The 24,736-nt window shown below is 41.6% G+C and overlaps 2 protein-coding genes across 2 annotated transcripts in view; one reads left to right on the top strand and one right to left on the bottom strand.

The window, feature by feature from the left end:
* Positions 1–13,012, top strand: part of ap3b1a (adaptor related protein complex 3 subunit beta 1a) — a 22,178-nt gene extending 9,166 nt beyond the window's left edge. The window contains exons 13-27 of the mRNA XM_063210171.1: positions 1–120; positions 1,594–1,703; positions 2,006–2,182; positions 2,433–2,619; positions 2,918–3,048; positions 3,483–3,627; positions 4,005–4,176; positions 4,454–4,619; positions 5,079–5,127; positions 5,377–5,483; positions 6,788–7,007; positions 7,362–7,446; positions 7,752–7,849; positions 10,723–10,861; positions 11,733–13,012. The exon at positions 1–120 is cut by the window's left edge and continues 13 nt beyond it. Of these exons, the coding sequence (XP_063066241.1) occupies positions 1–120; positions 1,594–1,703; positions 2,006–2,182; positions 2,433–2,619; positions 2,918–3,048; positions 3,483–3,627; positions 4,005–4,176; positions 4,454–4,619; positions 5,079–5,127; positions 5,377–5,483; positions 6,788–7,007; positions 7,362–7,446; positions 7,752–7,849; positions 10,723–10,861; positions 11,733–11,877 (2,051 nt within the window). The 3' untranslated portion in view covers positions 11,878–13,012. The remainder of the gene's footprint in view (positions 121–1,593; positions 1,704–2,005; positions 2,183–2,432; positions 2,620–2,917; positions 3,049–3,482; positions 3,628–4,004; positions 4,177–4,453; positions 4,620–5,078; positions 5,128–5,376; positions 5,484–6,787; positions 7,008–7,361; positions 7,447–7,751; positions 7,850–10,722; positions 10,862–11,732) is intronic.
* Positions 13,013–13,222: 210 nt separating this feature from the next.
* On the bottom strand, positions 13,223–24,692 carry LOC134458066 (arylsulfatase B-like). The gene is made up of 8 exons (XM_063210170.1): positions 24,336–24,692; positions 22,773–22,959; positions 21,489–21,679; positions 19,589–19,796; positions 18,686–18,929; positions 18,260–18,330; positions 16,167–16,334; positions 13,223–14,430 (listed from the first exon to the last, which is right to left on the bottom strand). Exons 1-8 carry the CDS (start codon positions 24,591–24,593, stop codon positions 14,159–14,161), a joined length of 1,599 nt encoding a protein of 532 aa, XP_063066240.1. The 5' UTR covers positions 24,594–24,692; the 3' UTR covers positions 13,223–14,158.
* Between the last annotated feature and the right edge of the window lie 44 nt (positions 24,693–24,736).

The raw sequence follows: 24,736 nt of genomic DNA, 5'->3' as shown, positions 1-24,736 counted from the left end.
GTCAGGATAAAGTGTTTGCCGCCGCCACGGTCCAGGCCATCGGCCGCTGTGCCACCAACATCACTGAGGTGGCCGACACCTGCCTCAACGGCCTGGTGCTGCTGCTGTCCAACAGAGATGGTGAGACGCTTCAGCACGCTCACTACTTACAACTTGGGGTGTGTTTGCACAACTCACCTGCCTTGGAGATGACCCTTAAGGGGGATTCATACTTGGCGTGACTGGCGCTAGCCTCCTTCATACTTCACTCGCGACCTCACTCGCGACCTCACTCGCGCCGTCACGTGACCCAAAATGACGTCACACGCCGTGGCGCGAGCTGCCGTGGCGCGAGCTGCCGTGGCGCGACGTCGTGCACCCCACATTTTTTGTAACTTGTCGTGCGCCACCAGCGACCATGCAGGTAGGCAGACAAAGCAGGAGTTGCGAAGAGAGGCTACAACTACTGTAGGCTACTACAGAATGGATCCTGCATCATTTTGAGGATAATAAAATGTCCTAGAGAGTTATTCTTCTCTCTTAAATGTTGTTCAGTGAAACAATTGTTTACTTTGTTCAGAAGCACGTTGTGTTCGGCGATCTATTTATAAATTCTGCCGCCAGAACAATGCTCTCACATGCTCTTGGAATGATCTGGCAATGTAGGCTACAACAAAAAATATATGTTTCAATGTGGTAAGTCACAAGTCAGACGTTCAGTAGCCATACAGCAGCCCTGTTTGGCTTTCTATTTTATACATCCGTAGAACTCACGCTGCGAGTTGCGAAAGATACTGCCGTTTCTCTCATGAACAGCAGAGGGCACTTCCGACAATGCGAGCGAAAGGCTTTTGAAGTATGAAGTGATAACGTCATTAATGGTTCTCGCGCCAAACGCGCCAAAGTGCGCACGTGAAGTATGCAGAGCCCTTTAGGCCCTCGGTATGCTTACTGCAGGATATGCGCGCACGGGCATGATTTCGTGCATTAAAGCGTTCACATGCGTATTTCACATCAATTTTGCGCGCGTCAGACACTGCAACCAAACAGCAGCAAGCGTACCGAGCGACTTAGGTTGCTGATCAGAAAAAAACCCTAAAAACACGTCAGGGCGGCGCAAAGACCGCTAGTGCCACTATTGCATGGATTTATTGTTTTTGTTTTTAGTGGGCTATCTAAGAAGCATATTCATTGCAGCATATCAACCATCAATTGCTAATTAATTTATGGGCATTAGATGCCGTTGTGCCACCTGACCTTTTTCTGGTAAAAGAAAATCAGATCAGCAACTTTACAGTGGAATACGCTGGTTTTCATCTCGATTGTCTGTTAAATGTGTTATCTTGGCCCTACCGTGGTGCTAACGGTAGAGCACTCGTCTACCACGCGGCTGACCCGGGTTTGATTCTGACCCGGGCCGTTTTATCATCTCTCCCAACTCTCTTCCTGTCACAATATTCACTGTCCTGTCTCATATCAACAAAATTAAAGGTTTCAAAAGCCCCTCAAAAAATACTTTAAAAAAGTGTAATCTTAGTCGTAGAAAGTGTGGTTTACATGGTGGAATGGATTGCTGTGTTTGGCCTGACCTCGTCTGTACGTCTTTGTGAGCAGAGGCGGTGGTGGCGGAGAGTGTGGTGGTGATCAAGAAGCTTCTGCAGACGCAGCCCACGCAACACACTGACATTATCAAACACATGGCCAAACTCTTTGACAACATCACGGTAAGAGTTTACACAAATTAAATGAAATTACAAATTTAGCGCTCAAAATCCAACATATGATCACAGTTTTCCACGAAACCTCACATGGCTCAATGGACAGTAACCAATGCATTATCTAAATAACTAATAATTGACTTTGAAATAATTCTTATTAGTGCAATGAAGTATGAATAATCAAAAACTAGCAGCATAAACTCAGCAAATGTGCTTGTGTTGTTTCTAGAGTAATAATGTCCTGTCAGTGTAAATATAGTGTCATGTTGCATGGCACAGTGAGGATGATCATGATGTTTATTCCCCAGGTTCCCATGGCGCGGGCCAGCATCCTGTGGCTGATTGGGGAGTACTGTGAGACCGTGCCCAAGATCGCCCCCGACGTGCTGAGGAAGATGGCCAAGAGCTTCACTTCAGAGGAGGACATTGTCAAACTACAAATAGTCAACTTAGCAGCCAAACTCTACCTGACCAATGCCAAGCAGGTAATTAAACATCTCGTCAATGAATTAAGATCATAGTTAATTTCCTCTGGGATTAATAATGCCACAGTTTTATTATCATTGATCTACATGTGTTAAAATCTGAAAGGGGCACACACTTGACATTGTCATCTATCTCTCTTTCCCTGCTCTCTGTTCTTTTCTTCTCTCTCTCTCTCTCTCTCTCTCTCTCTCTCTCTCTCTCTCTCTCTCTCTCTCTCTCTCTCTCTCTCTCTCTCTCTCTCTCTCTCAGACCAAGTTACTGACACAGTACATCCTGAATCTGGGGAAATACGATCAAAACTACGACATCCGGGACCGCACGCGCTTCATACGTCAGCTGATCGTTCCGAATGAGAAGAGCGGCCCCCTGGCCAAGTATGCCCGACGTATTCTGCTGGCACCCAAGCCTGCTCCAGTGTTGGAGTCCGCCTTCAAAGGTGCTATTCAACGACAGTATATTTGCAGTAGTAATTAAAGAGTTTAAGGATCAATGTGCTGGAGTCAGCCTCCGGCTCGATAGAGTCAGCTTTAAGGTCAGGCACGTGAGTTCTGTCATTGGCCCCACTGTCAGCTTTCTCTTGGAGGAAAGAAGGGAAAGGTTGCGTGTACCTTCGACCAGTAGCATACAAGGGCATTTAATAGGAGCAGACGCTTAACATTTGTTGTTGCATTACATTTTGACCACACATTAACATATAGCACTGCTGTGGCCTTGTTTGTGTGTTGTGATATCAGATCGAGATCGGTTCCAGCTGGGCACCCTGTCCCACACCTTGAACAGCAAAGCCACAGGATACCTGGAGCTCTCTGATTGGCCAGAGGTAGCACCTGATCAGTCTGTGCGGAATGTTGAAGTCATCGAGCAGGTATGACTATGGTAGTCTATGTCGCTTTCTTCATGTTCCTCTAAAATACGTAGATAGTCTTTTCTGTCCTAATACTACTACTGCCGGTGGTGGTGGTGCATGTTCTACATTCCAGTGCCATTCGTTAATGTCCCATTGTTATCAAATGTTCCATAATGTGTATAACTTGTCTGTGTCTGTTATGTAGATAGCTTAGTTAGCATCTTTTATTCATTTCCATTCTGTCACAACAATTCTTATTTTACCGTTCTTATTTTACCTATTTAGTGTGTGTTTTATCTTTATTATGGTTTTGCATTTTACTATGGGTTTTGCGCTCATTTTTTGGAAGGCACATACAATTGCCTCTACGTAGTTTCCTTGCCTTTCACATGAGCACCACGTTTAGACCACATTTTCGATAACAGCCATCTGTATCCCCCGCTGTCACACAGATCACAGAGTCCATGATGCCTTCGGTGGAGAAGGGGAGGGCCGCCAAGGCTGACAAGTTTTACTCCGACTCGGAGGAGGAGGAGGAAGATGGCGGATCAAAGGACTCCGGCTCAGACGACAGCAAGAGCTCTGGCAGTAGTGAAGGTGAAGTACCTGTTGTCAAAGAGAAATTAAGAAATGCATGGATGTATGTTTTGGATGGATGAACATACTTTTTCATCCCAAGCTGGTGCCTCTGTGGTGATAGAGATTAACAGTAAGGCAGAGCCTTTTTTAATTATCTTTTGTGTACAGTGCCCAGTATATTTCAGTAACTATTGTTCATTGTACTTGAGTAACTATTTTCTTGAATGCAGTACAAAATGTCAAGTTAAATCTTTCTTTTGCTAATTGTACCAACATGACACATTTATGTTCATGAATGTGTCCCTCTCCCTCTGCCCTTCTATTTATTCCCTTCTCTCCCTCTGTCTTGCTTTCTTTCTTTCTACCTGTGTGTGTGTGCTTCTGGGTTGTTGTAGCCTCTTCGAGTGAGTCGGAGAGTGAAGAGGAGGAGTCGTCGTCTAGCCAGAGTGGCAGTGGCAGCGCGAGTTCCGAAGAGGAATCAGAACAGAGTTCCGACTCTGACTCCAGAAAGAAAAAGAAGAAAACCCTTGAACGGAAGAAAAAGCCAAAGAAGGAGAGCAGTGGAAGGTGAGGTTGGCCAGTGACTAGAACAGTGCTCTAGTGTGCATCGCTGGAGTAGTTGAGGGTGTCTGTCAAGACTTGGTACACACACACACAAACATAGTGGAGTTGGGTGAAGGCAACATATTGTGAAGGCAAGGCAATAGCTATGTAATCCTCCTATGAACCCTTTACTGCCCTATTGGCCAATTACTGTAGTGTGTTTATGTGTGTGTGTGCACGGTATTGTGTTTACTATTATATCCCATAAGACCTAACATATATTCCGCTCTTTCGTCCTCAGTGACTCCGATGAAGAAAAGGATCATGGGAAAGGCGATGCCTCTTCGGAGGACAGTTCCTCCAGCTCCAGTGAGGAGTACTCCTCTGACTCCGAATCGGACTCTGGGGTGGCACCCGAAAAACCCAGCAAGCCCAAGCCCAAGCCCAAGGCCAAGTCTAAGGCCAAAGTAAGAGCTGAAGTGTTGACGGCGTATTATCCTTGGCTGTGTTTCCCAATAGCTTAAGGAGTACTTGTGCTTGCTATATATGGGTTCTAAATTTTGTTTATAACCTCACTGCGCAAACCTAGCTGCGCACAACTCAACCTGTGATTGTTGGAAACAGCTGTCGGTCAAAAAAATTAGGTCACGTGGTTGTCTGCCAGTGTCTTGCCCCTCCTCATAACATCGTGTTGATAAACACTGAGAATCCATATATATAAGTATGAGGCACCACCTTGGCAATGTATCAGGAATAGGTATCTCATCCTCACTAAAAGTCAGACAGTCTTGACATTTACTGGAAGTATGCTGGACAGTAATTTTTTTATGTAATGTACATTAAAAAATGTCTCTATGCATGTAGTTAAGTATGCACCTCTCTTTTCATTTTGATTTCCTTCTCTTTCTTTTGCCATTCGCCTATAGGTGGTGCAAGAAACAAAGAAGGAGATCACACTTTTGGATCTGGATATTTGTGAGTTGTCACCAGTGATCACCTCACACATTTGAACTTGTCATACCCTGCTCAAATGTATTCCATACAAATGTATTTCATGAAGTATTATAAAATGTTAATAGAACAAGGCATTTTTGCACTTGGACGTGTTGCATGTGGTACTTGAGTACAGCGCATTGGCGACAGACACCATTCTGTTCTATTTCATTTGATGATCACATTCACCTCCATGATGGAGAATTGATGGGTTGGTTTTCTGTCTTGCAGTTGCCCCTACTCCAACTATGCCCACGTCCAACTCCAGTATCATCTCCCCCAGTCTGCTGTCCGACCTGGATGGCCTCTCTCTGTCCAGCACGCCCTCAGCCATACAGGTGAGAGAGCCCCTATAGCATCACTATATTGTACATCTGAAGAAAACAGAAAGGAACACTAAATAACTTGAAATAGTTTATCTTCTGGGGATGCCCCGACAGTTTTGAGGAAACAAACAAACTCAAGCAAATCCGTTCTACTCGTCCAGACGGCGACACCAACGTTGCCAGATGTTTCCACTAAGAAAGCAGACCTTTTGAGTGAAGAGAGCCCAAAGCTTTTTTTCCCGACCATACAGACACTGCACGTACAAACTACAAACACGCAGCACGTTGCTTGATTACAGTATGATCCTTTATAGACCTACTTCCCCACTCTTGAATCAATTGCTCTATTGTTGGGTTTGTTTCCTGAGTTAAAGGGTTTTATTGGTCAGCATTGGTCAGTGTTGTTCCTCCTCCTGTTGGGGAATGTGTGAATGCCAACCTCAAGAGCTCCTGAATCAATCATACCATTGTTGGGTTTATTTCCCAGAGTTAAAGGATTTTATTGGTCAGCATTTGTGAGTGTTTCCTCCCTACTGGGGCCTGTATTACAAACGGAGTTAAACCTACTCAGAACTAACCCAGGTAAACCGGGGTTGACAAAACCTGGCTACCCTGACTGGGGGTAATCCATACTACGACGCTGATTATATTAATCTTAATTATTATAAATAACTAACATTGCCAGACAACCAGTCTCCACCAACAAAACAGCTTTATATTGGCGGTGTCTATACAAAGTATAAAGGGACAGGGCATTTCTAACTAACTCTGCAATCACAAAAGATTGTAAATTAATATGTGAGCGTTAACTTCACTGACGGTTCTTCAGAAGTGGCATAATACATTTTGAAATGTGTTCTGCGCCTTTACGCGGCGGAATGATCCTCACTCCCTGGACCAATCGAGATACCAGCCAGAAAGTAGTTCAACCCAAACTTAAGCAAGATCATAAATTGCTAATGCCAGGTTTGAGATGTAGAGTAAATTGCCATGGCAGCATACCTCGCTTCAAACATATCCACCTTTCGTAGTATTATATGGGTTAGTCTGGAAGTTACACTGCACATAAACCAAATTACTCTCAAAGTAACCAGTAACCCCGTTTCGTAGTAGGCTCCTGTTGTGGAATCTGTGAATGCCAACCTCAAACAGTCCTGAATCAATAGTACTATGGTTGGGTTTTTTTTGTTTCTGTTTGTGTATTTATTTTTTCTATTGTTTATTTTCAGTGTCTAGTTGTTCAGTGCTTTTACCCTCCTATTATGAGTGATGTGTGGATGCCAGCCTCAACCTGCCCCCATGTGTCTGTACTGTAGATTTGTCCTGTGGACTTCATCCCCGTGTCACATGAGTTGCTCCACCGGATGAGCGGTAAAGGTTTGGGGGCTAAGTACCATTACCCCCGGCAACCGTGTATCCATGGAGACGGCATGGTGGCGGTGGAGCTTAGCATAACCAATAGCAGCGAGCGAACGCTAGAGGACGTCCACTTTGGAGAGAAGAGCGGGCAGAATATTCACGGCTTTGACAGTATAGGTGAGTGGATGATGGCCGTGTCATGGATGCAAATGATAACATGTCTTATTTGTTTGGCTCGTTTGACTCCTTGAGGAAGGCCGAAAGGCCAAAACGTATTGTTTTTTTTGTTTTTTTTTTAAGCCTTAATATTTGTCTTTTTTCACGTTCTACATTTTCCAATCCAAAGAGCACTTCAAATTAATAACTTTTTGAGTTCAGGAAGCGCTCCTAAAATAAATGTTTTGTAACATGTTTATGTGTGTTCTTTTGGGGTGTATGTGTTGTCTTAAGAAGCTACCATAAAATCAAACGTACAGGTAGACAGAGACACACAATAGCACATTGTAAAACCCATTTTCTCTCTACCATCAGAAAGCCTAGAGGTTGGTGCGTCAGTCACTGCGTCCATGGGCATAGACTTCAAGGACTCCACACAAGCAGCCAGTTTTCAGCTTTGGTAAGAGGCATCCTAATCAGGTCTTAATATGCATGTGTGCCTAGGACATTTTCAATGCAAAGTATGTTGTTGAAAAGAAAACAAATATTTCTAAGACTTACTGGAATACCATTTTTGACATTCATGATTAGTTAGATAGAAAACACAATGATTGGTTTTTTTTTAACGTGTTTGTTTGTTTCCACCCCAAGCACAAAAGATGACCAGTTCTGAATAACTCTGATTTTTAAAAAAAAATTGAATATTAGTGAACTATGAGATTAATGAGGTTCCGTTTTCATTATTTTGTTTGTTTCTCTCCCAAGCACTAAAGATGACCAGTTTAGTGTGTCCATCACGCCGGCTGTAGGGGAGCTGTTACTGCCTGTTACCATGACGGAGCAGGACTTTGTCAAAGAACAGGGTGAGACTGCCATCACTAACCAGCTCTCACTGACCACTAGACACTTAGCAGTCATCAACATGAACTCACAGAATTCTGTGAAGTGATCACGACCACTTGGAGTTCCATATCTGTGGCAAAATCTGTGAAACTGCACATTTTGGGCCCCATGTAGAATCCGCTCCAAAGGATCCCCCCAGCCATATAGTATCTTTTTAACCCATTGTGTCCTGGAGCAACATATACGCTGCATTGAGGTTCTTGAGATTTGAGCTGTTTTATTGAAAATGTGGTTATGTTAGAGCTGAATGAACACATTGTAGTACAAAATGAAGGTTCTAGCTTTTAAATGCAACTTATTTCATGTTCTTATGTGCTTCGGAGGCTGAGATATTTAGGTTTTAATAGGGAGAAGGCATCGGTAACGCTTTACTTTACGGTACAGTTACCCTATGTAATTACTGTGTACTTTCTGGGTAACAACAGGGTAACAGAGAGAAGTTACATGGTATCTAATGGGTAAAAAGGGGGTAATTACAAAGTAAATACCATTAATTGGGAAACAAAAGGGTAACAGAGAGAAGTTTGATGATTAGATGGTTAGAAAATACCCAGTAGTTCCATAGTAATTCTTGAGATATGGATATTACATAGTATTTACTTTGTAATTACCCCCTTTTTACCCGTTAGATACCATGTAACTTCTGTCTATTACCCTGTTGTTACGCAGAAAGTACACAGTAAATACTGTACCGTAAAGTAAAGCGTTACCGGCATCTTTTCCCAAAAAGGGCTTAGGACAAAATGGGTTAAATTGGACTGTATGTGGGCCCCCTATATATCTACATGGTGCCCTAGTGACTCAGTCACACTACCCCCCTGAACCACACCCCTGAAACTGCCACCGATTGTGTGTGCCAAGGGGCTGTGTTCATTTCACAGAATTCTACGAGGTTGCAGTCACTGAGTAATCACCATCACTGATCATTAATCACTAGTCATGGAGTAATCATGCATTACCATTGTCTCACTAATCAAGCCAAGTCATTTTGTAATCAAAACTGTAATGCATCGTCAATCACCACTATTGCACTGCTCCATTGCAAGAACATGTTTAACATGCTTGTCACGCTTGAGTGTTAATTTGATTGCAAGCCTTTTCTCCCTTGCATGCCGTAGCGGCTCGTTGATGAAGTATAGGTGAGTATCGAATAGGTGGCATGATGGCAATAAGTAGTTGTTGAGAAGAAACGGTTAAGCAAGTTAAAAGATGCACAGGGCCACCAGAGAATGTTGCTATCTCTTAGTTTAAAGGCCAGAAGGTTGAGGGGACAAATGTTGCTCAACAACAACATAAATGGAGAAGTGGAGAACAGATATTGTGGCATTGGAGACTTGATTTTATATTCGGATGTAGAAATCTAAAACTGTCATAAAATCAACACTTCCTCAAACCCTTGCTTGTTCCCGGAATCTAATTCATATGAATTGTTTTCCTGTATGGGACAATGTTATAGCCTAGTAAACTAGATTAACCAGCCTTGCAGCAGAAAATGTGTTTTGCCTTCTCATCAGGCTTTATCTGGCTCGACAGGCTAAGGGTCTGCAGTGCCTGTGTCGGGTAGAGATTCAGTCTCATTTACTCTCTTAATTGTGTTGGGCAAGACTTGTCACCTGGACTATAAACCAAAGGTTACATATGTAACCGGGGTTCTATGAGTTTCGGATGACCGCCAGGCCTTGGCAGTCACTCAGAATACTGACGAGAAGATTGCCAAGTGATGATTGTCAGTTCTGCGGTGAGCGTGCCTTGAATTCCGGAGGTAGGCACGCCTGTCTACCCTGTCACAGGTGACTTTGGTATGAAATTATCAACCTGTATTGGAGCATGTGATGAACATTCAGTGCTGAAAGTACCGCCTGGTGGTCAGGAGAAACAAAATAGAATGGCCTTTTGTCAACCTCTGTGTTTCCTTACATTTGTTGTACAGCTCCAGGCCTTTTTATTAGAATACCATGAAAAAGTTGATTTATTTCCATAATTCCATCAATAATGTTAAACTGTCATGGATTGTAGATTCATGGCCCAGTTTTTTAACTATTCCAATCATTATTTTTTTTCTTTTTATATACGTTGGCCTTCCAGCTCAAAAAACCCATGAATTGGGGAATTCGCATTATTAGAATATTGTTATAAAATCACTTTTTTCTTCATCAAAATTCGGGGCACATTAGATCAGTTGAAATTTGGTACTTTCTACATAACATGCAATGGTCAAGACTTGGTTAGGACATTCTCTGTCTTCATAATGGCCATGATGCGTTTAACATATCTGGGCTTCCATAACTCCCATGCACTGTTTTTGCCATTGACTTCAATGTTAAACGCATCATGGCCATTATGAAGACAGAGAATGTCCTAACCAAGTATTGACCATTGCATGTTATGTAGAAAGTACCAAATTTCAACTGATTTAATGTGACCCAAATTTTGATGAAGAAAAGTGATTTTATAACAATATTCTAATAATGCGAATTCCCTAATTCATGGGTTTTTTGAGCTGAAAGGCCAACGTATATAAAAAGAAAAAAAATAATGATTGGTATAGTTAAAAAACTGGGCCATGAATCTACAATCCATGACAGTTTAACATTATTGATGGAATTATGGAAATAAATCAACTTTTTCATGGTATTCTAATAAAAAGGCCTGGAGCTGTATATATAGGCTGTGCAGTGCTGTTTAGTAGTAGGCCGAAGAGTGTGCTCCCCTTTTCCCTTTCTTTCTTTCTTTCTTTCTTTCTTTTGTGATCTCTATACAGCATCACTGTCTTTTACACTGAAGAGGTATGTTAGGAACTGAAACATTAATAGCATATTATGTTATGCTCTAGGGAAGCTACTTGGAATGAACGAAAGCTCGGCAACAATCAACACAACACCAGAAAGCACATCGACAGACTCCATCGTCCGAAAGGTGGTAACGGTGGCCAACCTAGGAATGGTTCCATCGGACAAAGACACTCTTCTCAGGTCAGATTTACTCAACATTACATTGACACATGCCATTGGATGTATATATATATATATATTTACATGCATACAATTTTTGAATTTAACCTGCAGTTGCAGGGTTACAATTGGGGCTGGCTGAATCGATGGCGATTGTTGATGGTGTGTGTGTGTGGGTTTTTTGTTTTTTTTTTTAACGGAAGGTGCGAGTTGAATGTGCCTGCTTAGACGCGGCATGTACCGCATGTTGTAACTGAGCTGTAATGTACCTAAATGACTAACAGGTAGCAACTGATGAGAGCATTTGCTATGAGATGAACTCCATAAGCGGTGACAAGGAACAATTTTGTGCATTTTGCAGTGCATTCATATGGGAGAATGTTGATTTAATGAATACAATTACACATTTTGGCATTTAAATATAGTCCATTCAGGATTCAAACCGAAACATCAGCTGCAGCTTCTGAAGCTGCGCTTGTCTTGTGAATTTTGTCGTTTCCTTTTACATGTCTACCTCTTGAGTTATTTAATAGGCTACAGTACCTTGACAACAAGATTGCATGCCACATGTTTTCTGTAAGCATACAATTCACTTTACACCAGATGACAGATGAAGTCGCTAAGCCATCAGGGACCATTTGCATGAAGTTCACAGTGCATTCATTCCGGAAAATGATAAAATTAAATGAAATGAAATTCATTAGGGCATGGACAAGGGGTATTTTTTGACTTGGTCTTGCGTGTGCTAGTGCGTGTGCGTGCGTGCCCTTAGTTTCATCTGTAAGTAGTCAGATAACTGACTGACTAGAAAATGCTGTATACATGAAGCCTGTTCTTTTTCTATTCTAATTGTTGTTGGTATTAACCATGCACTACATGCGTGGCTTCCCAGGTTTGCTGCCAAACTGGTGAGCAGTGGTGTGCTGGTACTGGTCAGTGTGGAGCTGAAGGAAGAGACAGCCCAGCTGAGAATCAACACTGAAAAGACCGTCATCGGCTCCATGCTGTTACGAGAGCTCAAGGCCGCCCTGGCCTGACTTGCACGTCCTTAAAGTTACCCACATGGAATTTGGTCCAACCCCAACGCTTTCCAAATCAATACTACACACTAGGGTGCATCAAACGCCCCAACGTTTTGAAAATACTGCTCTGCTTTTGCAGTATTGTTCCTTTGGATGAACATGACTCCCTTGTACAATATTAGCAAGTTTGGTCAATGTTAAAGGGTGCCACAATAGTCTTGACATTTTGAATGGCAGTGAATTGGTGATTTTAGGTAAAGAAGTGTGTTTTTAGACTATTTTGATCAGAAGTATTTAGGAGAATCATTTGGCAGAATGCTCCAATTGCCTTTCCAATTTCCCAGAATTTGAAATCCCTAGTGCACGTTTTTGCAGACCTCCCTTTTGCTAGGTTAAAGCCCCTATGCACTAACCTTTTCAGCCATGTTCGAACACCCATGTAGCTATCCTTTAGCCATCTTTTGGGTGCCTGATGTTCTAGGGAAGTGGAAAGACAATGGTAGTGTTCTTCCAAATGGTTTCCCTTCCTAGTTTTGAACCAAACTGCCGTAATACAAACTTCAGTGATTTAGCTAAAAACACCCATTCACTGCTATTAAAAATGTCAAGCATATTGTGACAGCATTTAACACCCTTTAAATTTGCTAGAAAGGAGATAGTGCAAAGGAACAATCCTGCAAGAGCAAACTTTTGATTTTCAAGGGGCGATGGATGCATCCTACTACACGCACACATTGTCAGTCTCTCACACAGTGGTCGTGTGTGTTCACCTGTCTTCCAGCCTGATCCAGATGAATATGAAGTATAATCATGAAATTTGAACTTATGTGTTCCCCCTCTCTTGCATACTTTCCCCAGAATCTATGAATGGGGAAGTGATATTATCATTATTATGTGCCATCATTTCAATGTTTTGTTCTTGGTGAATCAGAAACCGGTCTAAATAATTGTAGCTTTAATCAGTACCTATGAAGTCATCTGTAAAAATCATCTGCACTTAATGTTATTAATTGAACGTTGGGGTTTAAAATTCATTTTAAGAAGCGGTTACTGTTACCCTGCAGCATTCCAAACCTGTTGTTTTTTGTACTTTAAGTTGTGTTGTTCAAGTGCCTTTATCTGAAGTAAATATGAATAATCATCCTGTGAAGTGAGAGTGAGAAGTGGTTCTTTTTCATAGCGGTTCAAACTGCATCTTGATCTAGTACATTTTAAAACGTACTAAGGATTTGGGTGGATTTGAATCTGCAACCCTTGAATCTGCGACTCCAAGACTAACTTCCCTAACCATGGCTGTATTGCAGAATAACTATTAGTCATTTGGATCTAAATGAGAGAAAAAACACCTTAGAAACAGAAATTTGAAAATCAACTTTAATTCTGTTTTCTTTGAAAAGAGGGTGGTGGTGTCCTTACAATATCCTATCTGGATTGAGGTCATAAATTGTGTTTAAAAAAAAAATCGTTCCGCTTATTTGTGACAAATCAATGGAATGCAATTCTTTATAAAAAATTACAAAACCGTACAGTACGAGTGTCCTCTCAGATTGTGCGTCCCATCAAATGTTTTATACATAAAAAGAAAAGGAATACACCTATAAAGCAGTCTTTTGCCTATATCCCTCCTTCAAAACATACAGGTGTTTGACTTGTTCCTGAGCATTCCGGAGGCATCCAATATCCATCTGTCATCCCCATCCATGATTCATAGGGGTTACACTTTCATTCACATTCTTACATCGTTCATCAATCCACTCAATTCATCCACTCATCCATAAATCCAGTCACCAATCTATTTATCTTTCATCCATCCATTTCCATCCATTCCCATCCACACCCATGTCAAAAATACTGGATAAGAGAAAGATAACGCAAACCACGCCCACTCAATGCAAAAGCGTGGGCTCAAGTTGGGTCTCCTAAGGGGGCGTTGTCCCCTCCTTCTTCTTCTATTTTTGAGGTGTTTGCTCAAGACATGCGCTACCGCCATCTACAGCGCTAAGGTGGCTTGATTTATTCTCAACCTCAGGACTCCGAAGGTCTCCTAACCGAAGGTCTCCTAAGGGGGCGTTCACCTGACATAAAGTGGATACCGGAAAAGAAACAAAATGACGCTTCTTCTTAGATCCACTTTCTTTGCCCATGTCATCCATTCATTCTACACTCATTCAACTAATATACACTCAACTCATTCATCGATGCACACTCATCCTCATTCATTTAGTTATCACTCTATTAATTCATCCACCATCAATCTATTCATCCATCCATCCATCCATCCACTCATCAACCCCCTTCATGCCCATGGTCCCCAGGCCCCTGTGGGTCCTGGGTCACATTTGGGGTCGTCGTCTGGGAAGACGATGGGCTTGGAGTCCTTCTGGTAGTGCTGCAGCCGGCTGAGCAGGAAGTCCACCATCCTGGGGTAGAGAGCGGACACGTCGTCCCGCTCCTCTGGGTCGTGCTCTATGTTGTACAGCCGCACGGCAGCCTCTTCGGGCTGGGGGGGAGGAGGGGCCTGGGGGGCACCAGACATGGAGCCTGGCTTGGGGAACCACAGAGGACAACCTACAAGAGATACACATGACGAAGAACACTGAGAACTACACAGGGATCAAAAAGATATGGTCACAAAAATGTCAAAACAAAAAATGACATTTATACGTTTCAATTTAAGATTTAAATGGTAAAAGGCTGCTGATTTAACATGCAGAGTTTCCATAACAAGCTTCTTGTTAGCAAAATGATTATGACTAGACTTAACCTGTTACTTGCAATGCTATAACTAGACTGCCTGTGCAGTCGCCTTCGACTGCTTAAGGTATATCCCCGAAACGCGATGCTTCCAGTCCCCAATCATTCCTACCACTCCCGTCCACCTTTTCATGAACGTTTATGATAAATACAAAATATAAAATAAATATATTTAATATCTATACATAGATCAATGACGTGCATAGGCTTAAAACCAAATGACTATTGTGAAAATGAAGGGAAAAATGGGGCAAATGGTAACACTGTTTTAATGGTTCACTATTACAGTGGATATACCACATTAGGTACAGTGTAATAACCAGTGTAACAATATTTAATACCACGTCATACCAGTGTGACACCATGTACCAATTTTGTACTTATATCATGTAGGCTATTTGTGTGTAAGTGGTATTACATGGTATTGCATATTTGTACACTGGTATTACACTAGTATTACATGGTATTACATATTGTTACACTGGTTATTACACTGTACCTGGTATTGCCTATTTTTACACTGGTATTACAGTAGTATTACATGGTATTAAATATTGTTACACTGGTTATTACACTGTAGGCCTACCTGATATGGTAGATTTACTGGAATGGTGAACCATTAAATTAAGGAGTTACCGGGCAAATCAATCCACCCAGTCAGAAGTTATGGGCCAAATAAAAATTCCACCATTTTGAAAGTGTTGACCTCCAAACTCGAATCAGTTCATGAACCTACACTGCAGTATTCACACACCAAATCTGGGACAAATCCATCCACCCGGTCAGAAGTAATGGGCCAAACAAAAATTCGGCCATCTTGAATTCGGCCATCTTGAAATTGTTGACCTCCAAACTCGAATCAGTTCATGAACCTACCCTAGAACATTCACACACCAAATCTGGGACAAATCCATCCACCCGGTCAGAAGTTATGGACCAAACAAAAATTCGGCCATCTTGAATTCGGCCATCTTGAAAGTGTTAACCTCCAAACTCTAATCAGTTCATGAACCCACCCTAGAGCATTCACACACCACATCTGGGATGAATCCATCCACCCGGTCAGAAGTAATGGGCCAAACAAAAATTCGGCCATCTTGAATTCGGCCATCTTGAAATTGTTGACCTCCAAACTCGAATCAGTTCATGAACCCACCCTAGAGCATTCACACACCAAATCTGGGACAAATCCATCCACCCGGTCAGAAGTAATGGGCCAAACAAAAATTCGGCCATCTTGAATTCGGCCATCTTGAAATTGTTGACCTCCAAACTCGAATCAGTTCATGAACCTGCCCTAGAGCATTCACACACCAAATCTGGGACAAATCCAAACATCCGTTCAAAAGTTATCGCGCTAAGACGAATGACCTTACGCGGCGGCGACGGTGGTGCACGCAAAACCATTACATCCCCGACGCTCCGCATTTCGGGGATATAATGACATGGCGCTTGTAAGGACTGAAATGGTTGTAGCTCAATGCTATGCATATTTATTCATTTAAAGGCTTTTATAGAACGTTGCGAAAACGAAATGATGCCATCTTCACCTGGGTAGCCAGTGAGTAGTTTCCACTGCTTGTAGCGGATGGCGGCGTGGACGTGGATATCAAAGCCATCAGACTGGTTGAATCTGGAGGGGGCAAACCCAAACCCAAACCCAGGCCCAGGCATATGGCAGAGGTCTGGAGGCAGGCTCAAGGCGGAATCATAAGTACCTGAGTAGAAATACAATCATCAATTACTGATATGGGAAAGAAAAGGACCAGATTTTACTCATTTTGACCTCTCAAAGCAGGCTCTCTGGTACTTGAACAGGAATGGAGTCAGAATTTAATGATATAGGAAAAGAAAAGGGCCAGATTTTTTACAGTGCATATTCCTGGGCTTTGTGATCATGATCAAAGGATTCTGATTTATTTTAAACATCACCATTGAAATGTAACCCATGTCTGAGTGCATTATGCAGCTGTGTGTTATATGTTATATCTGTTGTACAATGCATATTATATGTTATGTGTAGTGTTTAAGCATCTGGACACCTTAGTGTGCGCTCGGGATCAGTAAAGTTACTCTACTCTGATCTACTACTCTGGAGTGATTACCTACTAAGTACGTACAGGGGTTGGACAAAATAACTGAGACACCTGTCATTTTAGTGTGGGAGGTTTCATGGCTTAAGTGGACCAGCCTGTTGGCCAATATTCATTAATTGCACATTGCACCAGTAAAGTGAAATGTGAAGGTTCAATAAGCAGGGTCAGAGTACAGTTTTGCTCAATATTTTGCAATGCACACAACATTATGGGTGACATGTCAGAGTTCAAAAAGGATACATTCTTCGGTAAATTCTTTGTGATGTATCAAGAGCCACAGTACCCAAGGTAATGTTTGCATCAGTGTTAATTTTGTCGACTAGACTAAGACTAAATATATTAGTATACTAACCTTTTGAGAGTTTAGTCGACTAAATAATGACTAAACAAAAATGATTTGTGAAAGACTAAAAGCAACTAAGACTAAGAACTAACTTTTAGTCGACTAAATTCTAACTAACAAAAATGATTAGTGAAAGACTAAAAACGACTAAGACGTAGACTTTTTTGGGGGCTCAGACATAAATTGGTACACCACAACTAAAACCTATAAATTAATTGTTAATTGGTAATCAACCTTTAAAGGGACACTATGGGATTAAAAAATGATTTTTTTACAGCTGAATCGATACTTATTTGAGTCATTAGTAAATTAATGCTCTGGACCACTTTCGCAAATGTCAGACAAATCCTGAATGTAACTTTTAGCAGACTGACCCTAACGAATATTGGGGGAGAAGCTTCTCAAACAAAACAATATTATGTAGTATCTCCAATCGAGGTGAAGTCGTCACATTTGCTACAATGACTGCTGGACAGTAATGCTTTATAGGTGTACATTCTCACCACAAGATTAGCTAGGTTAGATTTAGAGACAGGCCTGACATTGGCACATAAGTCTACATACAGTAATGTCCTTTTAAGACACAGTGTTATACATTTGCTATTACCAGAATGACAATAACCAAGTCCTAGTGCATTACTAAAGGCCCTGTGTTTTATTGTATTGTGACTTAAACTAAAGACTAAAATGCTTAGACTAAAACTAGACAAAAATGTTGAGGACTTTAAGTCGACTAAATAATGACTAAACAAAAATTATTTGTGAAAGACTAAAACTAGACAAAAATGTTGAGGTCTTTTAGTCGACTAAATAATAACTAAACAAAAATGATTTTTGAAAGACTAAAAGCGACTAAGACTAAGAATGGACTTCGACACAAGACTAAGACTAAGACTAAACTGAAAAATGGATGACAAAATTAACACTAGTCTGCATACCACCAAGAAGGATGAACCACATCCAACAGGATTAACTGTGGACGCAAGAGGAACTTAATGACACTAAAATGACAGGTTTATCAGCTATTTTGTCCAACCCCTGTAGGTCAAAACAAATTCTAATCATGATACAGAAACTCAAACATGTCATTCTGTATGAAGTATAGAGTCTTTGATTGAAAACGTTTTTTTTCCCAGTTTGCTGACTGTTGAATTTCACAGGCAATCAATGACACATGCAAATGTAAAACAAATGCATTACTTACAAGGCGCATTTTCGACATAGAGTGGATCAATATTATGTAGTATCTCCAGTCGAGGTGAAGTCGTCCCTTTGCTAGAGTGAAGAAGGAAGTAATGCTTTATAGGTGTAATTAGATAAAAGTCTGTTTTTTTATTTTACAGCTTTACTTTAGTGAGTTTACATCTTTTTTTGCATTTGCAGGGCCCTATATTTAAGTAATGAACAAGTTTCTGGTTATCAGTCATAATAATAACTTTACATTGTTTACATGGTGTGCATGGGTATGTACTATATGTATAAAGTAGTACTGTACTGATCCATCTAAATACATTTCATTACAATGTGTAGGAATGAAATAACCAGACAATTTACAAGCGTTTTCAAGAAATAGTAAGGCATTCCACTGGTGGAATGGAGTGACACTACTTTATGATAAATAGCACCTCACCTAAGTGTTTTCCACACGTCGAACCCGTCCAGGCCTTTAGACATCTGGGCGGAGCCATTGGCCAGATGGAGCAGCGTGGGCAACCAATCAGAGATGTGGATAAGCTCTCGACTGAGGGATCCGGGTTTCTCCAGCAGCGGGCTGTTGACCAGGCCCACGCCGCGCACGCCCCCCTCCCACAGGGACGCCTTACGACCCCGCAGCGGCCAGTTGCTGCCCCCCAACAGAGTCTGCCCTCCGTTATCTATAAAGCCAAAACAGGAAAAGAGGACATAGTATTTCACATTTTTTGTTGTAATTTTTTATTTTCAGTAGTATTTACTGTTTCTTGTTGTGCTTTTGTTGGCAGGCCCCACCATTTTTTAGTACTTCTGCACTATGAGTTTAAACACTTGACTTTAAGTTTAAGATTTTGAATATTCTGCACCAGGCAGCAGTAGACTTCCTTTGCAGAACTTTAATCCCCGTCAGTGTAGATCAATGAAGCTATCATAAAACAAATACATTGTATTATTATCAATGTAAAAGATATACTGTGTAATGTTGTTAGTAGTTTATTTTCTTTATGCTGCCCATTCTCAAATATCATCTTTTTCAGAAATACACGTATATACTACAACCCATCAATTAATTATTCATCATGGCTTGGGAATTTACACTTTTCATTCATCAATAGGTGGATCTTCTCAATATGAATCTGTAATTTTAGTGTTAATTATCACCATCATCATCAACAACAACAACAACAACAACATCATCATCATCAACAACAACAACAATAACAACATCTATAGAATATATATAAAGATAATAATAATAATAATAATAATAATCATAATAATGATAAAAATAAATAAATAAATGTTCATGATGCCTGATTAAATCATTGATGAAAACTGTTACCTGCGGAGAAGATGAGCACAGTGTTGTTCCACAGGTTATGAGCCTTCAGTGCATCAGTCACATTGCCCACGGCCTCGTCCATAGCACTCACCATCCCGGCATAGATCCTGCGGGGCTTGTCTTTGATGAAGCTGTAGGGGGCAGTATAGTGCTCCGGAACCTGTAGAGGAGCGTGCACTGCTTGGAAGGCCAGGTACAGGAACAGGGGCTGCAGAGTACATACCATTAGTTAACTTTGCAGTACATCACACTTCATTGACATCAGGTGATTATACAAAAGGCAGCTTTCTGAGCAATGTTCCTGGGCTGTGTGTCCCAAAATCATTTAAAGGGACACTGTGCAGGAAATGGTCAAAAAAGGTACTGAAACTATGCTGCTCATTGAAACTTGGCTGGCTATTGCCAAATTTGATCTTTACATGAAAGTTTACTAAATAATAAACAAATATTTTCCAGTATGGTCCAAGTACAGTCCTTTTTGCAGCTAAAAATGGCTATTTTAGGAAATTCAAAATGGCGGACCATGGAGAAGATCCCCCTTTTCATGTATGAAAAGTGCACATTTTCCAGTCATAATGAATACTTAGAAATTGATGGTGGTGGTAAGTATTCATGAAAAAGGTAACATTAATGAATGGGCAGCATGAATTCTGGAAATAAACAACTAAAAATCTCACACAGTGTCCCTTTAAGTAGTTCAAGGATGAGGTGCCCCCTAAACAATTTATCACATCACTAAGTGTATTGCACACAATGATTTCATAGGGCTACATACAATATTTTTTCTCACACATGCAAATAAAATGCTAAAATAGCATACATATAAACTTTCAGTGATGATGTGAGACCTACTTCTGATATATTAAGTATTATATTGAGTATTATTATATATTAAGTATATACATCATACAAGTGCTACTTAGGCTTAAAGTGATAATGTACCATTTTTGGAAATAAGGACATATTACACCTCTCCTTGAGTTAAATGATTGAGTCATATGAGATCAGCTTGCGGCTAGGTAAAAAAAAACAATGTTAACTGCTAGTTTGGAGATACAATTTGCGCTGCCATACTCAGAGAACGGCAGGAAGTACTGGAGAAAGGTAAAACTCAATCATTTATCTTAAGGGGTATATGAGCTTATTTCCAGAAATGGTTCAGTATCACTTTAAATACTACTTCAGGGTTTTTTGGACACAATAACATGCTGCTTGGCCTGTTTATCATCAAACCACTTTCATGAAGAGAACTTGGGTCATCAGCAGCAGAAAACTTGTGTTAAACATTCCATCAGAAAAATTGGAGCCAGTCATGCTGTTGCCCTGGCCTGGGCGAAAGCCGACTGTTGACTCTTTGAAACACTCTGTCTCAGTGGAGGGTGGGAGAAGGTCTGATCTTACTCTGCCATTTAAATTCACTGGAGTTCCGAATTGAAATTAAAACCCATACTGTGCTTTATTAGCATGGCTGTTACGAAATAGTGTCGCAAAAGCATACAAATATCAAAACAAAAGTGTGAATAGTGTTACCTTAACCAATCAGTAATGGACTTCACGGGTGAACTGTTTGCTGATTGGCTAAACAGTGAGCAAACCGAGCTAGGAGGGTGTCGCCAGACTAGGTGCGGAGCCAAAATCTTTGGCTGGAATAAGCTACATAGGACTGCTGCACTGCTTTTTGCTTCTTGTTTTTCCAAAGTCCTTTTGGTCGGGGTCACATAAAATCCCTTTCTTGCTCATGTGACATTTTATATCTCTCTGTCATCAGGTCGTTAGGAAAAGAACTGAGACGCTGGGATTCTCTCTCTCTCTCTCGCTCTCTCTCTCTCTTTCTCCTAATGTATGACCAGGATGTGTTTGTACCAATCATTCAACGTAACACAATGACAATGCTAATGACCTTTTTGTGGTCGTGTTTGCCTATGAGGTCGGTAGCTCTCTGTGAGAAGAGCTGGGTGGAGTATGCCCCCTTATAAGCGCTGGCCACCTCCTCTCCGTCCCGCAGGTCCAGGGCACAGCGGGTCACGTTCAGGGCAGCAATGTAGACACAGCGATGGTGGCTGTAGTAATCTTCAGAGCCCATCAGGTAACCTGTAGGTGTGTAGAAGAGCAGTTAAGTAGCCTAGCCTCCTGATGGACAATGTTCCGCCAGTGGAACGCATAGTGATAGTAATTGAAAAGATTTTACTGCCATAGTGCTACACCATGATGACATTACACTGACCCTTAAGCAATACATTATGAATTGGGCATTGTCATTCTGGTCACAGCAAATTTATATCCAAACATTGTAGAATCTGTTGACTTGTGCATGTTTGACAAAGGAGCTATGGAGATTTCACAACATTTTGAAAATGTGATGTATTGTGTGGTGTTGAAGTGTATTACGGATGGGGCTGTTAAAAACACAAAAGCTATGTAGCTCCCCCATTGTTCAGCCAGTCTGTCAGGCAAACAGTTAAACTTCAGTAGGCTGGTGCCAGCTACTAGTGCATCTGCTCAAATTCAATTCACTCCAGCAACTAGGGAAAGTTCCAGGGAGTGAGATGAAACTGACTGATGCATTAGACTAAAACAAACTATGTAGTATGCCTATTCCACCATTTTAGAGAACTGCTATTTAAAGAATATGACTGGAACTGAATGTTAGCAGTCCAAGGCCATAGCTGTCTTTTGCCTCTTTTCCGCTGCCGGTTTTCTGGTAGGCCTACAGCTCGACAAAGTGCGACTCGGCCACCACTTTTTGCCTCACCATTGAGCTGTGTCATGCCTATTCGAAAAGCAAAAAGTGGGGGACGAGTCGCACTTTGTCAAGCTGTAGGCCTATCAGAAAACCGGCAGCGGAAAAGAGGCATTTGACTCTCAGTACAGTCTTCTACAGATTAACATTAGGTACAGATATAATGTATATACTGTATATATGAAGTATTAATCCATTATGTCACAAACAAGGCCATGTGCTTTCAAAATCACCTCTCTTTTATACATATATATTGATTCTGAATAGGACAGTGAAAATCATGACAGGTACAGTGTAGGAAAGAGACATGGGAGGGTTGGGATATGACCCAGGCCAGACTCGAACCTGGTTCCTCATGTGCATGCAAGCCCACTCATGGTACAGTGCATCAGCATAATGCGCCACTTCATTAGACAGAACCACTTCCTGCTAAAGGGCACTCACCAAAGTAGGAGTCGAAGCCGCGGCGTGTGGGTAGGCACTCCTTGCGGTACATGCCCAGGTGCCACTTGCCCACCATGTGTGTGGCATAGCCGGCCTCCCGCAACCTCTCAGGCAGCAGCTTCTCCTCCAGGGGCACGCAGTACGGCTGGCACGGCCAGATGATCTGGTGCTGCATGCCCGTGTGGATCTGGACAGAGATACGTGTATGAATTTGTTATAAGTCAATGTAGGAAAAAGATCACATTCAGATTCTTTTTGTTGTCTTGTTCTCTTATTCATTCATTCGAGGGTTAGACAGATGTTCGGCTACAAGAGCATATACAGTTTATACACGTAGTTCATATGCACTCACTGGCCACTTTATTAGGTACACCTTCTTAGTACTGAGTTGGACCCCTGTTTGCCTTAGGAACTGCCTTGACTGTCTGCAACAATTGTCTGGTAGGCTGTGGTGTTGCAGTGATGCTAAATCGCTACTTAGGGCCCCAAACTGTGCCAATGAAATATCCCCACACCATTAAACCACCAGCCTGAACTGTTGGTAAAAGGCAGGACAGATTCATATTTTCATATTGTTAATGTCAAATTCTGATCCTACACCATCTGGATGTTGCAGCAGCAATTGAGACTCAAACCACGAGAACGTTTTCCCAATCTTCTATTGTCTAATTTTCGAGAAACTGTGAATTGTAGCCTCAGTTGTCTGTTCTGACAAGAGTGGCACTCTGATCGTATGCTGCTGTAGCACATCTGCCTCAGGGTCGATGTGCTATGCATCCTGAGATGCCTTTCTAGCAGCTTGAACCTATCTGGCCATATCCTCTGACCTCTGGCCTCAACAAGACATTTTCACCTGCAGAACCGCTTCTCACTGGATATTCTGACAATTCTCTGTAAACCCTATAGATGGTAATGCGTGTGAATATCCCAATAGATCAGCAGTTTATTAAATACTGGGATCAGTCCTTCTGGCACCAATAAGCCTACAGCAACCATGTCACATTCAAATTCACTTCAAACACCTGTCCATTCTGATGCTCGGTTTAAACTGCAGCAGATGATCTCGACCATGTCTACATGCCTAAATGCATTGGGGAGCTGCCATGTGGTGCTGTATAGCTGATTAGAAATGTGTATCAAAGTCAAGAGTAGTTGGACAGGTGTGCCCAATAAAGTGGCCGTGAGTGTATATTAGGCCGCTTCTGAACAATATCAATTCTGACCCCACTGGACAAGACCTTCTTCCTGTAGTTTGGCTGCTACTCTATTTTAATGGCTGCCTACTCTATTTTTGATTTAATTCTCAAATGGCATAGTGTGGCACGTTGTAGGCCTATGTGTTTTCTATTCAAAATAGCAGACCTAACGTTTTTCAAATATGGGTTTTGAGCAGCATTAAACCTATTTTCTTACCGGTAGGCTACTGCGCACTAGCTGTACATTTTATACGGTGCCTGCTGCTACGCACCTGTGCGCACTTGCCTACTTCCACCGCTGAACATGTCAAGAAGTAAGCCTAAGCCATATCACCCAGTAATTATATAGTTATAATAAAATGCCCACCTGGTATTTCCCGGTCATCAGCTGGTTCCGAGACGGAGTGCAAATTGGCTGCACATAATAGTTGTCCAGTTGCACCCCACTTTTGGCCAACTTGTCCAAGTGTGGCGTTTTGATTTCGGAACCATGAAAGCCCACATCATGCCACCCTAGATCGTCGGCTAAAATAAAGACAATATTAGGCGGCGCTGCGTCTATGTGTGGAAAATGTAGGCCTACGTAAAGGGAAAGTAACAGCAGGCCGTAGTGCAATCTTCCCATCCTTGCATATTAAACTTGTTAAACATGTTAAACCAGCTGTCTAATGTCATGCAAGCATAGTGTAGTTTGCAAATATGGGTCTCTTTGTTATTCTCCAATCCAGAGCCATCTAATATCAGAGTTACGCCACTCCCATAGACCTC

The sequence above is a fragment of the Engraulis encrasicolus genome, chromosome 11 (genome assembly GCF_034702125.1).
Source record: "Engraulis encrasicolus isolate BLACKSEA-1 chromosome 11, IST_EnEncr_1.0, whole genome shotgun sequence".
Classification (NCBI taxonomy): Eukaryota; Metazoa; Chordata; class Actinopteri; order Clupeiformes; family Engraulidae; genus Engraulis; species Engraulis encrasicolus.
Note: the sequence above shows the minus strand (reverse complement) of the source record. Positions and strands in the feature narration are given on the sequence as shown.

Coding starts and splice junctions, on each gene's coding strand:
- LOC134458066 (XM_063210170.1), bottom strand. CDS start 24,593: ATGGGAAGATTGCACTACGGCCTGCTGTTACTTTCCCTTTACGTAGGC. Junction 18,930..19,588: donor TGTGCTCATCTTCTCCGCAG/GTAACAGTTTTC, acceptor TTGGCTTTATAG/ATAACGGAGGGCAGACTCTG. Junction 18,331..18,685: donor GACGTGTGGAAAACACTTAG/GTGAGGTGCTAT, acceptor TCTTCACTCTAG/CAAAGGGACGACTTCACCTC.